Source organism: Coturnix japonica, chromosome 5, assembly GCF_001577835.2.
Source record: "Coturnix japonica isolate 7356 chromosome 5, Coturnix japonica 2.1, whole genome shotgun sequence".
Classification (NCBI taxonomy): domain Eukaryota; kingdom Metazoa; phylum Chordata; class Aves; order Galliformes; family Phasianidae; genus Coturnix; species Coturnix japonica.
The window spans coordinates 22377058-22394543 of NC_029520.1; the positions used below are offsets into that span (position 1 = coordinate 22377058).

At 39.8% G+C, this 17486-nt stretch overlaps 1 protein-coding gene across 17 annotated transcripts in view; it reads left to right on the forward strand.

The window, feature by feature from the left end:
• Positions 1–17486, forward strand: part of MGA (MAX dimerization protein MGA) — a 49543-nt gene that overhangs the window by 20961 nt on the left and 11096 nt on the right. For 6 of the 17 annotated variants that reach the window (XM_015864341.2, XM_015864338.2, XM_015864347.2 and 3 more), the window contains exons 10-19: positions 901–1124; positions 2074–2214; positions 2616–2748; positions 4047–4567; positions 6014–6299; positions 7286–7396; positions 7915–8544; positions 9065–9385; positions 9667–11360; positions 16594–16724. In XM_015864341.2, coding sequence (XP_015719827.1) covers positions 901–1124; positions 2074–2214; positions 2616–2748; positions 4047–4567; positions 6014–6299; positions 7286–7396; positions 7915–8544; positions 9065–9385; positions 9667–11360; positions 16594–16724 — 4192 coding nt within the window. The remainder of the gene's footprint in view (positions 1–900; positions 1125–2073; positions 2215–2615; positions 2749–4046; positions 4568–6013; positions 6300–7285; positions 7397–7914; positions 8545–9064; positions 9386–9666; positions 11361–16593; positions 16725–17486) is intronic. The other 11 variants (XM_015864344.2, XM_015864353.2, XM_015864343.2 and 8 more) reach the window with 9 other exon arrangements.

The window sequence follows — 17486 nt, forward strand, 5'->3', positions numbered from 1 at the left end:
GGCCAGGAAACTTTCTTAGGTTCTAGTAGGGATACCATTACTAAATTAAGAAATGGGAATGAGCTCTGAGAGATCTCTGCAACGATTCTCTTGGTATAACTGAGTGGCAGGTAATCACACCTTTTCCCTTTTAGTACCTCCTACCTACTACAGCCTTTTTTTTTTTTTTTTTGCATCACTCAGTTGTTCATCTTGCTCAAATAAATAGTTTCTTTTTGGCAATTTTAACCGTCTCTGAACTCCATAAATATCTTCAGAGACTAAAGATATAATTACTGCTATGGCTTTTGGTAATCTTTACTGTCTTCTGCTCTTCTTCTTACCAAGTAAGCATCTGGAGCTTGATTTTCAATTCCTGTATATAACTGTATAATTCATTGACTGTGATAGAAATAATGTAGAACAGTTTTAGGCCTGTCCTAAAATACATTCAGAAATATGACAGAAATTGGCCATGAACGTACATTATCAGCTTTGTCTTAGTAATAATTTTGTCAATGGTAAAAAAAAAAAAAAAAAAAGGGATGCTATCTGGTGTTTCACTGGAGTAAATAAATTTTTCTGTGTTATAAAGTATGTTTTTAGGATGTTTGAAATTTGTATTTGCTGTCAAGATCCCCTGCTCTGTAGTAGTTTTTTAATCTGCTGTCTTAGCACTGCTAGGAAACAGTGATTAGTGTAGAATCGTTTTCATTAGTGAACAAATCCCTGTGGCTTCTTGTTTGGATTTGAGACAAGAAAATATACCAGTATTATCTTCTTAATTCAGTATGAATTACTTACTGGTATGTGGCTGGACTTTAGAATCAAACTAAAATTTCCATTACTGCCATGCTACATTAGTTTTCGCTTGTATAAATTACTGGGTTTTTTAATTTTTTTTAATTTTTTTTTTTCCAGCTATCTGTGACGCAGAGCCAGAAAAGCCTCTTAGGAATTGTCCATTGTGGGTAAAAGTAGAAGGTGAAATAGATCCAGAACCTATTTACATTCCAACACCATCTGTTATTGAACCAGTTAAATCTACAGTCCTGCCTAACCCAGAAGTTGTGCTTCCTAGCAAGCATCGATCTTCCAGTGGAGTGAAAACAGGCAGAGTGTATACTCCTAAACCCAACCCCGTGGTAAGAAATGGGATATGTTAATTCCTTTTTTTAAGCTGAAAATTAAAGCAAATACTGCCAAAAACTTCTGTATATTTTAGATAAAATGAGATGATAGGCATGTTGATAAGTTAGGATGAATTGACGTGTATATGTCTATAGAGGATTTTCTGTCACAGTGAGAAAGGTGGTGATGTTTTGCTGATAACCTCTTAAATAATACAGTAATATATGCTGCTAATGGGTAAAATGGTTGCTTGTCCTGTAATGTTTGTAGCAGTTACTGTCTGCAGGATGTAGCCTTGTTAATAACTTATTTGTGAAAAAAGTCTGAACAGTGACACGAAGGATCACTGTAGTTATAGAAGCTTTTGTGTTCTTGTTTGTGGCTTCACTGCCAGTGTTGTACGAGTCTGTCTTTGCCTCTCCTCTCCCCTCACCTTTATCTAACACAAGCAGTAGCCGTCATAGAGGAAGAACAGTAGTGAAGTTGAGTCTAGTTGTATTTAAAGAAGAAAATATGTCAGAGTTGCTACCTAATATGTATCAGATTGTTAATTGATGAATGACACTTCACGACTTTTTTCTCTGTTGAGAAGAGAATTTAAACAAGTAGGTTTTTTTTTCCTGTTTTTCTTCCCCATTGTAATTTGGGAGCAATCTGTAGGCTGAGCTATGATATTGTAGAGTGGCTTGGATTGGAATGGGGGTTGGTAGATCATCCAATTCCAACCCCTCTGCCCTGAACAGGGTTGCTACCAGCTAGATCAGATTGTCCGAGGCCCCATCCAGCCTAGCTTTGAACACCTCTGTAGGTGGGGCGGGAGGAAAGATTCAACTTTTAATACTAGAGCTTTCTTTTTATATTTACTACTGTAGGAGTAATGTTAATTTTTTTTAGATAGCAAAACTGCTTTATAAATTGAGTGCACATCCAGAAGGCAGAGGTGTATTTTTTGTGTGTGTGTAGATTCGAGAAGAGGACAAGGATCCTGTCTACCTGTATTTTGAAAGTATGATGACTTGTGCACGGGTTCGAGTATACGAGCCTGGGAAGGAGGAAAAAAAGCAGCAGAAGGATCAAAAGGATTCACAGAGTTCTTTTGTAAAGGTAAGAAATTACACTGTGTCCAGCGTATATCGTACAACAGGTAGAAATATTGGAAATGGGAAAAAATTTTTCCTCTGGAACTTCTACATAACGTGGCAGCTTGGCTTTTATTTGATGGTGATGTAGTGATGGAACCCAATCAGCATGCAGTGATGGTGAGCTTACCTTGTTACTGTGATATAAATTGTCTTCTCTGTGGAAATTCCTGGCTGCGGAATGCCTCATTGCATGAGTCTTAAAATTGCTCTTAGAAGATGAACATTTGGTTTCTGTCAAAGTTAAAATACTTTCTGTGGTTCTGGATGATAATGTGACGAACTACTGTATTTTGTGATGTGTTTTTATTATGGAAGAGGATACACAAAGTTAATATTTTGTATACATCTTTTTTCTTTCCACAGATGTATGAACAAGGACTTCCAGCTTCGAAGAAGGAAACTTCTAAGAAAGAATTACCTAAAAAAGAGTCTTCTAAGAAAGAATCTTGTAAGAAGGAAACCAGTGAGATAAACAAAGACCCTGAAAAATGTGGAGGTAAGAGCTGAATCTTGAGTATAATTCAATGTGTTGATAGTTTTGCATTTTTTCCTTAAAAAGAAAGGAACTATTGATGAAACGAGTGCGTTTGCTGTGGGAGTTCCTACAATTGCCAATAAAACTCTTATGATGTGCTTGCAGTTTCCTTTTTCCTTAATCAGTTGTACGTGTGTAATGTGGGAGATACAGCAGGCTGACTCCCAAGTATTTGCCATCGCACCAAGGTTGTGTTACAGTAGTTTATTCAGGATAAAAGATTGTATTATACAGCAGACTTGTGTTTAAGGATGGTAATTAGATACTTAATAAGGAATGGAAATCAGAGGGTTCCTTCCCTACTCTCATTACTTTTTCATTACTTAAGAAGTAATAAGTTTACGTGTGGTTCTGTGAGTCTTGGACCCTCGTGTTCTTCACTTAGAAGTGTATGGGTCAAAGAAGTACCTCTACTTTATATGGAGCTGTTTGATGTTGGTTTATTTTAGTTGAAGTTGAAAGGTTGAACTGAATTTTTGCAGTACATTATGTATGAATGTGGCTTTGAGTTTGTAACTCATAAAGAGGAAGGTTTAGGCATCTTTGTCGCTTTCTGTTTGAAATGGCCCAAATCATGTTGCAGTTCTTAAAATGAGACGTACTCAAGGCATTGTGTCATCCACTAATGAAATACAGCTGCCCTTTTAAGCTGATTTTTTTTCCCACTGTTTAATGTATACAACAGCATTCTGTGTTTAAGGATGGGAATGGAAAAATAATACAACTAGTTGAAAACACTGAATTGGTATGTCAAAATTACAATGACCAGGACACAGGGCTCAACATCCTTATACTTTTGCAAAAAGTGGTGTTTGGATTTCCAATGACAGCAAAAAGTTGTACTTCTGTTAAACATCTTCCACAAAAGACAGTTCTGTTAGTGGCTTATTTGTCAGAAATAGCATTATTGGACGCTGGTCCTTTTCTGACTCCAAGAGAAAAGTACCATCTCTGGAATAATGAGTGATGCTTTCCATATTGATGTTGCTTGGAGGTGTTACATCCACACACTGAACCGGTCCAGCTTTGTTTAGCTTATGAGATGCTACGGGATACAACCTGAGATAGTATGGCTACACTGAATTAACTGTGGAAGTTAATGAATTCCCCTGTGCAAGGGGAAGTGATGTTTTGAACAGTTCTTTTTACTTGCCCTGCAGCTGAGACAAGGGTGGAGGTGGGCAGAGTAAAACTGTTTTGAATATCCAGGTGATTAAAATGCCACAGTATTGCAGAAACCTATTTCAATTCTTTCTCAGAGAAAAGTTCGTGGTCTTCCCATAGTGAGGGGGACTCTTCCTCCGCCTCCTGTGTTCATCCCACCACTCCATGTGCACCATCCAAACTTATCGAGATTATGTCTGACTGCAACTGGAATGAAGATTGCGATAAGATCTTGACCATCTTATCAAAGCACATCAACAGTAACATGCCACAGAGCCTCAAAGTTGGTAGCCTCATTATTGAATTGGATTCGGAACACAAAGCTCAGGATGCAGACAACCCTCCTGTGAACTCCTCCAGAGTGAAAATTTCAGTGCCATCCAACCAGGACAGTGATGAGAAGCCTGAGTCACCAGACTTGGAGACTCCCGATAGTGGAGTGCCATCATGTGATAAAGCAGAAAATGTAAAGTCCTTTCAGGCTTACACATTGGACAAGCTACGGGAGAAGTTGCATGGGGGCAAAGGCTTGCCTTTTTATGCAGGAATTTCTCCTGCAGGAAAGCTGGTTGTCAACAAACGCAAAGCTAATATGAGCCACTCAGGCTTGATTCAGGTGGGTCCCTCTGCCTTTACTGTGGAGATTAGATTCAGTTTCATCCAGTATCATAGAACCCCTTAAAGACGAGAGCAAACACTCTTTTAATTTGTCAACCTAGTCTTCTTACTGTCCGGACAAGATTTCTTCATATCCAGTGATGGTTCTGCCTCTCTGTAACTTTGTCCCTTTTAACAGGACATCTGATTCCAAGTCTGAAGTCTGGTGATTTAGGTTGGTCTTTTGGCCTTCTAGGTCTTGGTGGCGCAAGTGCAGAATGTTTCTCAAGATCTCTGAGCTTTTGAAAACTCCCTGCAGATGCATTTGACAGTTAACACTTCTGAATAAGTGGCTGTCAGAAGCCGCAGAAAGAGTATTTTTAGAGTAGGTGTATTCACTGGGACAAAACTTTAAAAGGAAACCGTAAACATTAAATTGCTTTTTATTCAGTTTGCTAGTCTTGACTAATAGCTCGTGTTGTCTTCTGAGTACATGTTAGTGATGAAGAGACTGAAATTCAGAGCATGTCATTTCTCTGCAGTCTCATGCTGCCAATGTGCTATTAGGGATTGCTGGCAGGAGCTGTAGGGCTAGGATCTCTTCTTTTTCAAGGATATTTTGTGGTCGTAGTAACACCACTTGCACTGGAGGTGTATGAATTAGAAAATGAAAATTGAGTGCATTTGTGTAATGCTTTGTAGATGCTTTGCTCTCCCAGGGAGAAGCTTGCAGAAAGAGCAGCCTAGAGGCAGACTTCCTGTTTTAAAGAGTAGAGGTCTTTTTCATTACGGTGTGTTACAATAAGTGCCTTTTAGAGGCTACTACTGAGCAGCCTGGAAGTAAAATGCAATACTGCCAACCAAATTAGTATGAAATTTCCTGCTTACCACTAGGCTTACAGCCTGGTATCCAGAAAAGTTTGTTTGTTCTCTCAGTTACAGCTGCAGATCTCAATGTGAGGTTGGTCAGCTTATGATACAGTACAGACAAGAAAAGAAAGCTGACAGAGCTTTTGCAGAGTCCTTAGAGTTTTGTCCCGATGTGTATGTATGTGTTCTTTCTTCTGTACTGTCAGGTGTTCATAGCTTAGAGAATTCTATCTAAAACTGTCCTCATATCTGGAAAACCACTCTTAACTCAGGACTGCAGTGTAAGTAGGAGAGAAAAACGCGTGCTAGCTTCCCTCTACTGAATTTCAGTGATTTCTTGTGCTCCTTTGAACTCTGTGGCTCTGTGTGAGAGTCTTGAGCAGCATCTAATATCTGTATTACAATGATATAACAGAGTTGCTTGAAGTTACTCTGAGCAGCAGGGAAATTAGGAGTTCCCATTCTGAACTGTAATGTGGCTCTTTGTTTTTGTTTTTTGAAGAGGACGCTTAGAAGTCCTGTGGAATGAAACACCTCTCCAGAGGTGGTGAACTAGCATTCTTTTCACAAAATTTCCCTTTTCCACTTTTTTCAGGTTAATGATAAAAGGTATCCTCAGGCCAAACTGCTTTTGGGACAGATGGGGGCATTACATCCCGCCAGTCGGCTAGCTGCTTATGCCACAGGCAGGCTGCGACCCACAGTACTTGATAAGTCAACCCTCAGTACTGTGATCTCCAAGGTAGCATCCAATGCTTCTGGGACACCATCAGTCCAGGTGCCCACAACATCAGCTCCCAAAACTACATCTTCCACCAGCACTACTTCAGACCCCAGTGTGAAGACTCTGAATGCTCTTTTCCCACCACTGAGACAGATAGGTAGGTTGGAACTTATTACTGTATTTTAAATTGCGTGAAGGTAAAATAAAAAGCAAGTGTACAGCATTGCTGTTGATTTCTTAGCAACAGTACCTGCTGCCTTTGGCTGACTTGCCAACTAAGCTGCCTCTGCAATAAATAACCTCTCTAAAGTAGAAAGGTTTATTTTGAGTTCACAGTAAGACTAGTGGTGTTGACTTCAGTTATTTTACTAACAATACTAGAGCATATTTTCAAGAAACAAGGGAGAAGAGGTACAGATGCCCATTGAGCTTCAATTTTTGTTCTGAGAGTTTTTTTACTATGATTTTTTAATTGCTTCCCATCAAGCACTGAAATGAAAATGGGGGTTTAAAGTTGGAAAGGATAACTCTGAGCTGTAGTTCTTCAAAGTTTGTTTTTCTGATGGTGTTGAACTTAGAATTGGAACCTATGAGACCAGCAAAGCTGCATGAAGCAGTACAGTGAAATACAAGACGTTCCAAGTCTGGATTAGCAAAAGAACAGGTGTGCAGCTGATAACTACAGTGGTCTGTGGTCTCATTGGATTTCACAAGCTAAACAGGGTTGGACTTAGTCAGCACTCTTGAAGTTTCTTTATTTTGCCAGGGTTTTTTTGTTTATTTGTTTTATTGAGGAAGGAATATCAGGAAAAGCATTTGGTACTTGTGTCTGAGTTGGTACTGGAGTGCTTACCCAGCATGGCAAGAGGTGAATTTGCTTTTAAATACCGTGTTTAGCATGACTTTAAACAACAACAAAAAACAACAAAGAAATCTAGTTCCCAGCCACACATTTTCCCCCATCTTCACAAAATATCTGAAGAAGCTTTGCAAGAGAAAAGGATGTTACCTGTGTCCTGGCAAAATGTTAACTATGGTTCTGTTTCCTTCTGCCTAAATTTTCCTTGCACTGTAAATGTTTGTGTTGTTCTTCCTGTGGTAAAACTACTTTTTTTTTTTACATGTTAATGCACTGTTCAAAAGGTGGCTGCATTTCATTGATGGTTGAAGCAATCGTTGCATATATACTTAAGTTGGGCTTGCGCAGTGATCTCTGTGCTGTTGTACTATGTATCTGGGTCCTGTTCTTCACCTGTAAGTATCTGGAGTGATACAGATACAGTATTCTGATCCCTGGAGAGCAAGGGATGAGGGGAAGGAGCTTCCCAATAGTGATTTCTTCCTGTGGTCCTCCTTCCTCTGTGGCTGTTTTAAACTTATATACAGTCAGAAAATCAAGAAGCAGTGAAATAGAGGAAGATTGAAAAAACTGCTACAGGAAGAATTTGAGATTCAGAACATAGTTTGAGCCTGTTATTGTACCTAGTCATTTGTTTCCTTGTACTGAAATTATATATTCATAGTTTCATGGTGAATAACATAGCACCTCAAGACCTCATTTTTTTTTGTATGACCAGGAGGAAGTGCAGTAGAATATATGCATATTTCTAATATGTGAGTCGTTCAGGACTGCCATGAAGGTTTCAGGTTAATTCCGAGGTATTCATAAATTGAATGGAAACCCAAATTCTTGATGAAGTGACAGTTGTAGTGCCTGAAGAAGAGCAAAGAAAAGTCTATTAAAATTTTGACCTGCAAGTTTTTGTTTGCAGCTGTTCGACACTGCCCTGGCGGTGTGTTCACAAAGTTTGTGATGAACAAAGTTGGAGCTCTGCAGCAGAAGATTCCTTCAGTGAGCACATGCCAGCCTGTGTCAGGGCCACAGAAGTTCAGTGTCAATACTACACCAATCATGGTTGTCACTCCTGTGGTTCCCTCAAGTCTGGCTCCAGCTCAGTGCACTGTCTCTCCTGGGGTCACTACAGCCACCACCACTTTTCCTGTTACTGTAGAAAGTACCAGTGTGGCACCATCTACTGTGTCTGCTCCTAGCCAAGCAAGAGCTAATGAAACTGTATCCTCTCCTCCTGCAATTACAGTCACAGGTGCTTCTGCAACACCTGGAATCAACACTTGCACCACTTCCTCAGCTGCCACTCCTACTGCCACTGTGAACATAACAAAAGCAACTGTGATTGCTGCTCCAGTACCAACTCTGTCACTCCCTACTGTAGTAACAGCACCAACAATTACTTGTCCTGTTGTCACGACATCCCCTTCTACAGTTGTACTAACAACTGCAGTGGCTACATCTGTGGTAACCACACCAGCTTCCTCTGTCAGCTCCGTTCCAATTATATTATCAGGAGTGAAGTCAGCTCCTTCAATAGCTCCAAAAAGAGGTAAGACTTGTCTGCCTCAGTGTATTGTTGCAAATGCTCACTTTTTTCTTTCCTCATTCATTGTTGGATCACAATATGCAATTGGCAGAACCCATTTTAAGTATAGACTCATTTGTCTCACCATTATTTCCAAAATGAGTTAAGAAATGTAATCTCTTAAGTGGCTTCTTTTTATTCCAGCCTAGCCTGAACTATTAGAAAAGGGCGAAAAAGAAGTTACCTGGTCAGTGTCTGCTGTGAAATGAGCTTGAATTCTCCCATTGTTTCTTGGCTTGTAGAAATGTGTAGCACCGTTATTACTGTGATTGCTATGATTTCACTACTGGTATAGAATTGAAGAAGTAGGCGTGGAATTACCTTTTCACTGTTACTTGGGGGTTTTTTGAGTCATGGTTGAGAACTAGATGTGTGTATAAAGATCCAATTGTTTCTAAAACATCTGTGCTTGATTTAAGGATAATACATGATTTATAGAATGTTTTCTTAACCTGATTTTATGTAACTTTAAAAACTGTTTTAGAAGATGCTACTCCACAAACACAAGCTCTAAATAAGACGCCTCCAAAGATAACTCCTGGAACAGAGAAACGTGTAGGACCGCGACTGTTGTTGATTCCAGTGCCTCAGACATCCCCTGCTTTGCGACCGTTAAACAATGTGCAGGTTCCTCAGAAACAGAGGATGATTCTTCAGCCCCTCAGGAGCCCTGGTGGGGTGAACCTGTTCAGGCATCCTAATGGACAGATAATTCAGCTTGTCCCACTGCAGCATTTTCGAGCTCCAGGTGCCCAGCCCAGTGCCCAGCCTAACATGCAGCAGCCGGTGATGTTCCGCAATCCAGGTACAAAGCCCAAGGTTTCTTTCTTGGTTGATTGATGTGTTACTTACGTCTGTTGCACCGTATTTCTGTCTGTGATACTCGTTTATCATACTGAAAGTAATAGAGTAAGGTATAAAAATTGAATAGTTTACTTTATTCAGTACTGACTTTTTCCCTAAGAAATTGTTATGACGCTGGTTATGTTGGGATCTGTGAGAATGCTGGCTGCTTCTGGTACAGCATCGTATTCTGAAAGAAAACTGTATGGGCAAGTATAAGCTGGTATTTTCTTTTCTTCACAGGATCTATTGTAGGAATTCGGTTGCCTACACCTTCCAAGCCTCCTGAGCCACCTGTTTCTCTTGCTTCCTCTGCGTCTTCCTCTTCTCCTGTCAAAAATTCAACTGCACAAACTGCAGGACCCAAGTCATCCTCTACGACCACTCCAGCTACTCATGCATCTTCTGCTCCTCCTCCAGTAACAAGTTACGTGTCACAAGCAGGCACTCTGACTCTAAAGATCTCAACTCCTGCTGCTAGTAATGTGACAAATCTAACCACCGCTGAATCAAAAATAACTGGCAACTCAGGTGTTCTACCAGCTTCAAATGCTAATGTCGTACCTTTACAATCTGGTAGTTTTGCTTTACTTCAGCTCCCAGGACAGAAGACTGTACCAAACTCCATTCTTCACCATTTTGCATCTCTTCAGATGAAGAAGGACTCCAAGAAAGTAAGCCAGAAAGATGACTCGGGTGCTGCTCAGCAAACAGAAACAGGGAAGGATTTGCACTCAGAGGAGACTGCAGTTGCAGAGACTGAGGTCACGGTGTCAGTTGGCAAACAAGAAGAAACGGAGGTGTCAGTAAACCAGTCAAATAATGTTGAAGAGTCAGTGTCTGGGACAGTCACACCCGTTAAAAGTTCCACTGCTTTAGAGGCATTTGAGAAGGATACAAAGGTGCTTGAGGGTTCTGGTGGTGATGGCCCCTGTCTTCAGAATGATGTTTCCACGGATGTTATATCATGTGACCATTCATACATCAGCGAAAAGCCGAGTGATGAGGAAAATGAAGCAATCACAGAGGTGAAAGAGAATTGTGTCTCTTCTGAAAATGTAGGGGCTGTTTCAACTGTCTCTGAAACAGTTTGTGAATCATTAGATCATTCTCTAGTTGCTCCTGTGAATGATGCACATGCTCAGAGTCTTAAGGATCAAGAGACTGCACGGTTGAAGAACCATGAAAAAGAACAAATACATACTGAAAGGGAAGATAAACCAGTTAAAGAGCAGGAAGGTGAAGTGCAGACACATATGAAAGAGAGTAACAAAGAAAGTTCTGGGCAGTCCCAGAGACAGCAAGAGCAAGATACGCAGCTGGAGAACAAAGACAGACAGACAGGAGCTGAAGTGTCTCAGAACAAAAAAGAATTCCAGGATGGTCTTGTGCAGCCAGAAGTGGAAAAAAGGGAGTGCAGGGACTCTGCAGAAGCGGAAAGCTTGAGAGAGAAAAAACCAAACAAGTCTGAAATAAGTTCTGCAGAAGAGCAACATAATGCTTTGGGAGATAAGCAGGTGGTAAGTACTGAGGAAGGCAAAACCAACATAGCCACGCAGGAAGGCATTAAAAACGAAGAAGAAGGTGCTGTTGATTCTCAGGAGGAAATCAAAACAGTTGAAGATACTGTAATACATGCTAACAGTTCTTGGAGCAAAATATCCAGCATTGCTCCTGTTTCAGAAAACAGAAGTGAAGCAGATAAGAAAGCTGACAGATCTGAGAGAGGAGACTTCATGATACCTGAGCAGAAGGCACAGGAACCCAAGCATCACAAAAAGAGTTCTACGCCCACTACTGATACAACTGGTTATATGGAAGAGGAAGAAGAAGATGATGATGATGATGAAGATGAAAAAACTGATGATTCTGCTGATGAGATACTGGATGGCGCTTTTGATTTCTCAAGTGAAGAGGAAATAGATGTTGAAAAAGTGGTAAGTATTTACTCTTTATGAAGGGACTTCTTTTAATTAACCAGCATCCATGGATTGGAAAGGAAAAGTATAATTGTGTTCTAGGCTTCAGTTTCTGTAGAAATCCTAGATATGGTTCCCAAGTGAAAATGTTTCTGACTTCTTTACTGTCAATTCTTTTTTTTACTGGGAGGCATGTAAGTGGCCTTTTGGAAACTGTTTCTCATTATGTGTTACGTTGAAACAGCTGTAGTCAAAGTGTTACTGTTACATGTGGCATTGCTACTATATTGACTCAAGCAACTTGGTTCTGGCTAATATGACATGGAATTCTAAATTGTGTCAGTCTGGAATTTCTCATATTTTAAGCTGTTTCCTTTTACTGGATGTTCCTAGTTCTTATTACTTAACATTTGTTTCTGGAAGGAATGCTTGAATTGTTCCTGGAATTCCTCTTGAAGTTTAGTAATAAATTCAAGTAGCACTGAAAGCTGTCATTCTGTGTTCAATAGAAAAGAAACTGGTTACAGAAGCCACAGGATAAGGGAAGCAATGTGGTTAATCTCTGTAAGATAAGTTTAGGTTTTAATGTTAGTAGAGTTTCCATCTGATTTTGTTCCAAAGCTGAAACAGTCATACGTGTAACCTCTTCTTACATTTCTGTTGTATGCAGCTTCAGAAACAGTGCACTGTTAGTTAAAAATACAGAGTTGGGATTTTCTGGTTGGTGTAAATGATGTAAGAAATCAGTCTTTTGGGGGGTGGGGGGGCCGAGATTAAAGTAGAAAGAGATAAAAGGGAGAAGAATTGAAGAGTAAATGGATTAAAATATGGTAGTCCGCGCTAGCCTTTTCAGAATGTGAAGCTCCAGATACATAATTCCAATTATGTAAAATTCTTTTATCCCTTGTCTATTAATTCCTATCTACTATTCAAGACCAAATTAGACTACTTCCTCCTCTAATGATACTCAGACTAACTCAGTTGAGCCAGCAGCCTTCAAAAGCCATAGCTTTTGAAGAACATATTTTATTTAAGAAAGAAATAGACAAATGAATTGGTATAGCAGCTCACAGTTTTCAGCCGTGATAGTAGCATCCCAGCTGCGTGAAGGTGATGAAAACAAAAGCATCTGTGATTTTTGGAAGCTCTTCCAATTTGCAAAATTGAGCTATTGCTGCCTTGTGTTGTTGGGGTGGTGGCAGTTTGACAGTTCTGTGTCTTCAGCAGCGTTATCAACGAGTTTAGAGAACTGCAGTTCGTAGTTATCAGTTGCCCAATAAACCTCAGACAAAGTAGCCTTAAGAATCTGTTTACAAACAGATAAAAAACACAGTGTCTTGGTCACAGAGGAGCCTGTTGCCAGGACTGATGTTTTAAAGATCTGTGTGTTTTATTTATGTCCTATGAAAGAACAATAAAACCAATTATCAGAGATTCTAAGAAGAATTTGTTTTGGAAGAAGTGTATTTTGCATGTTTCCGAAGTGGTTAGTACAGTTCAGGGAACCATACGAGGTATTTTCTAAGTATTTACCATAAGCTTATACAAACTTGATTAAACTAGCTTTGGTTCTAGAGCAGCAAAGCTGGGCATTGAGATCTTGAGGAATTTTAAAACCTGTTCAGAATTTGGTTGAATTCTTGGTGCGTCAGTGTGTGCTGCCTGCAGCTTGAGTTAACACGTCAAAGCCTAATGGAGAATTCAGTTTTAAATCTAGTTAAGTAAGTTTGTAGTCTTCTGCCCTGGGGGCTTGTTGGTAAGAATATATTTGTCTCAAGAAGACTTGAAGCAGCCAGGATCACCTGTTTGGGACAATTGCAGTAAAGCATTGCTATTTATTTATTTATTAATTGTTACTGATGACATTTTCAGTAGATCAACAGAATGAGGAAAATATTTCTTGATTGGCCATTCCCTTTCCTGTGCTCCTGAGGTGTGCAGGTTATGTTTTTTTATTATTTATTTCATGAGGAAACAAATTCCTTTGCTAAGAATGGGCTGAAGTTTATCAGCAGTGGCCTGAAAACACAGAACAGAAGTAGGAGTATGAAAGTGGGTCAGTGTTAAACCTTTTGCATTCCTCTGTGTAGCACTGCTTCTGTGATTAATTCTGCCTGAAAGACCTCACAAGAGTTGGAGCTGCTCAACCCTTGAGAGTTACACTAGAGCTTTGTGGCTAATACGGTTTGAGGAGTGGGAAGCATAGAGAAGATTTCCAAGAGTAGTTTACAGGTCTGAACAAACACCTTCCTCAACAGCAAATGGTGCTCGTTAAAGTGGCATTCCCATAACTATGAGTTGTTAGAATTTATGCTAGTTCTTAAGGTTGTGAAGACCCAATATTGAGTGGCAGAAGTCCTTTGTGAAGGACTACAGATACCTAAGTCCAGTCCCTGTTAATGAGTAGACAGGTTTTCCAAGGTCTGAGCTTTTGATATGGATATGTCACGTGTGAGATCTGCAGACACTGTAGAATACAAGGCAGATCCATGAAATGAAGAATTTTCTTGGGTAATCTCTAGGGATGTGTATTATCTGCCTTCCTCCTTATTACTGTCACAGAAAACCCGCTGCCATTAGGCAATTTGCTGTTCAGGAACCAGCAAGAGGGATGTAGGTGGCCAGGAGCAGAAGAATGCACTTAGAAACAGGCATTGAAGTGCAGAGAGGGGAAAAGTGCTGATGTTTCTGTAGCAGCGTTAGGTTTTGGTTTAGTGCAGGGTTGTGTCCCCATTATTTTAAGGTCAAAGGCATTTAGGAGTTTTATAGCTTCTGAAATGCATTGAGGATAACTTCCCAGTACAGGTGATAGAAGGTCTAATCAGAGGAGAGATGTTGCTGGACCTGTTGTTCACCAATGCAGAAAAAACTTATCACAGAGATCAAGATTGGAGATACAGTTTTAAACTAAAAAAGGGAGAGTTGATAAGAGGAGGGAGTTTCTTGCTATGAGGGTGACAGACAAGTTGTGGGTGACACAACTGGGGAAAAAATGTTCAGACCCAGGTTGGGTGGTTCTTGGGGCAACCTGGTCTAGTAGGAAGTTTCACTACCGAATGGTGGGGAGTTGGAACTGGATGAGTCTTAAGGTCCCTTCTAACCCAGAAATTCTGTGGTTCTGTGAAATGTGGGACTTGCTAACTTTAGAAAGATGAAGCTTCCACAGGCTCTTTAGAAGTTGAAACCAAAGAAGAAGTCATGCTAAGCTGTATGGAGAATTTGGCCAAGGGGGGATTGTTACTACATGTCAGATATAGCTGATCTCATGGCAGAACTTAAGAAGTGGACTTTGTAGTTACATGTAATGGTGATACATTTCCTAATGTGGGAATTCAGGAAAAAAACAATTAGAGAGGGAAGACTTTTCATCCTGAAGCATTTTTGCCTTTGTTGTTAAAAGTAGGAAGTGTTGATTGTTTTACTTGTCTGCAGGCAGGACTCGTACAGACGAGTTGAAGACGTGATGTTCTCAGTGGTCAGGGGAGAGTTACTCTGTCTTCTTTGGAAAATACACCGTGCCTCAGGTTTTGAATGCTATTTTTTGAGTCTGATAACATGTAACAAGTTTCACCATGAAAACAGCTCTATCTGGATGTTTCTCTCAGCCCTTTGGTTAGCCCAGGGCAACTTGTCACCATTCAACAGCTTTACTGTGGTAATGGTTCTAGTAGAAGTTAATTTCATGGTTGTTTGGGATTTTTTTCCTCACTCTTAATTCTAGCATCTTTGGAGCAACCCTGCAGAAGCCTCATTCCCTGCATGGCTTCACTCTTTTAAGAGAAACTCTGCATCTCTTGCCTCTAGGATCACAGGATAAAATTGGAATGCTAGAGGAGATATCTTTGGGTTTCCAACAGCAAGGGATGTTTTATGAGTGATCAAGGAGAGCAAACAAGAATTACTAGTGCTCATAGTGGATTAATAAAAAAAAAGCTGTGGAGACAGCTGTGCTGTGTTTCCTGTTGAAGCTCCACAGAAGGTGGAAAATGGTGTAATTTTAGTATATTCCATCTTCTAATTAAATTTGTTCCATTTTGCTTATGCTTCCCTCCTCTCTTCCCAGGTATAAGACCTTAATTTCAGACTCATGTTTACATTCTTCAGTTTCGTGACTTTGTACAAATGTGGATCATTCTTTGCTTTTCAGTCAGGCAAATGGAAATGTAGTTCTGGTTTGACTTTGTCTCTGAGATTCACCTTCCCTTATTTCATTAGTAATTTCTTGAGAATTCATCATTCAGGAAGAAGCTTCAGCTTGTCCATATGTGAGAAGTTCAGAAGTCTGTATTTTTTGCATAGAGTACCGTACATAGTTTCATTCTGCTTAAAAGATTAGAAGATTCTGTAGGCTGTAATGTGTGTGCTTCTGTGGATGTATTATATGTGCTATACATATATATACACATTATAAATGTGTTTACTCTTTCTCTCTCTGTGTATATATGCATGAACACACTATATACTTTACTAACGGCTACATTACCAACATAGGCATTAGTAAAGGAGGGCAGGCTTAATTTTTTACAGTGGTTGCTGTTTTCTATAGCCACTGTGACACAGCCATGGGAGATGTTATTATACAAGACTTTGAAAAATCCAGATTATTTTCTGTGGCAACCTGTAATGGTCACTCTAAATGGGCACTGGGGGCTGACAGGGCAATTTACTGTGCTCTTCACTGTATTGCATTCGAAGCAATCAGAGATGGTAGTCCTCTGTCATAAAGGAAATTATCAGTAAGGAGTTGCTCCTTGCTGCAAATCAGGAATGTTTCTATTAACATAGTTAAGAACTTCACAGGTATGAATTTCTTGAGTGATAACTGTAAGTATTCATCATTAACAACATGTTAGTTATGCTTGTGGGACAATGTAGGCCACTCTTATTTTATTCTTGTTTTTATTACATCACTGTAGTCTAATCCATGGCCATTTGAGAAGTTGAAGTGGGTTCTCCTTTCTAATAAGAGTTTCCTCAGACAGCAGCATCACTGTGTTCTGTCACTAATGAGTTGCATCATCTATAAAATTGGCATTTATTAGTGGATGTGAATGTGGTGAAGTTGCTAGTGGGAGACATTCCTTGGATGACAGTTACGGGAGCTGCCTGCTTAGCACTGTTTATTGGCTGGCATAGCGGAAGAGTGCCATTCTTTAAAGGTTCTTAATATTACTGTTTTGAGACTGAAGTGTTTTGGCCTGAGCTCTATTGCGAAGTAGATACTCATTTTTAAAAAACAAAACAAAAACTGTTCCAGGATGCGTGTGAATACAGTGAGGATGACGAGCAGGTGGACATTGAGACCGTGGAGGAGCTTTCAGAGAAGATTAACATTGCCCGTCTGAAGGCCACAGCTGCTAATATCCGACCTTCCAAAGAGAAGTAAGCATCCTTGGAGAGCACTACAGTTCTGTATTTTATTGCTGAGCTAATACTGAGTAAGCCTATTAAACAAGAGATTTCACGTAATGGTAAGATAAAGCAAGGCTTGTCAGGTTTTCCTAAGCGTTGGTGCACCTTTGTGTCTGTGAGGATGGGGCTGTCAGAACTAAGAGTAGATGTGAGGTATCTTAGCTTCTGTTTTGTTTTGTCTTTTACATTTCTTTGTAATTGATTTGTTCATGAGGATATGTATCTTGCAATATGTAATATTTATTAGTGAATTGACTCAGTTCCTGCAAAGTGAATATTATAAGCATGGCTGCCTGGATTTTAAATATGATTTTGCAAGCTTCTGTTTTGTTTTTTCTTGCTGGTAGATATCTAGGCAGGAGCAGTCATGGATTTCATCCATGATCCTGTAAATGAAAGCTTTGACTTTGGAACCACTGCCCCCAGTGAAGAAAGCCTTAAGATTCTTATCTGTATGTAGTCTGCCATGGTTGGGTAGCTTGGCTCTTTTTTTGTTGTCATTTTATTTGTTGTTGCTGCTGCTGCTACATTTGCATTTATTACGACAATGCAAAGTAAAAACATTGTTTATTTAAAGTATGTAAAGACGGTCATGGCTGTTCCTCAGCAGTAATCTGATGGGAGTTACTCTGTTTCTCCCAGGTGGTTCTGGGCTTTTTTTCTTCCAAAGGTGCAGCTCAGCTTTCATTCTTTGAGAGCAAATCAGCCGTTCTCTATAAGCTGTCAAGATGC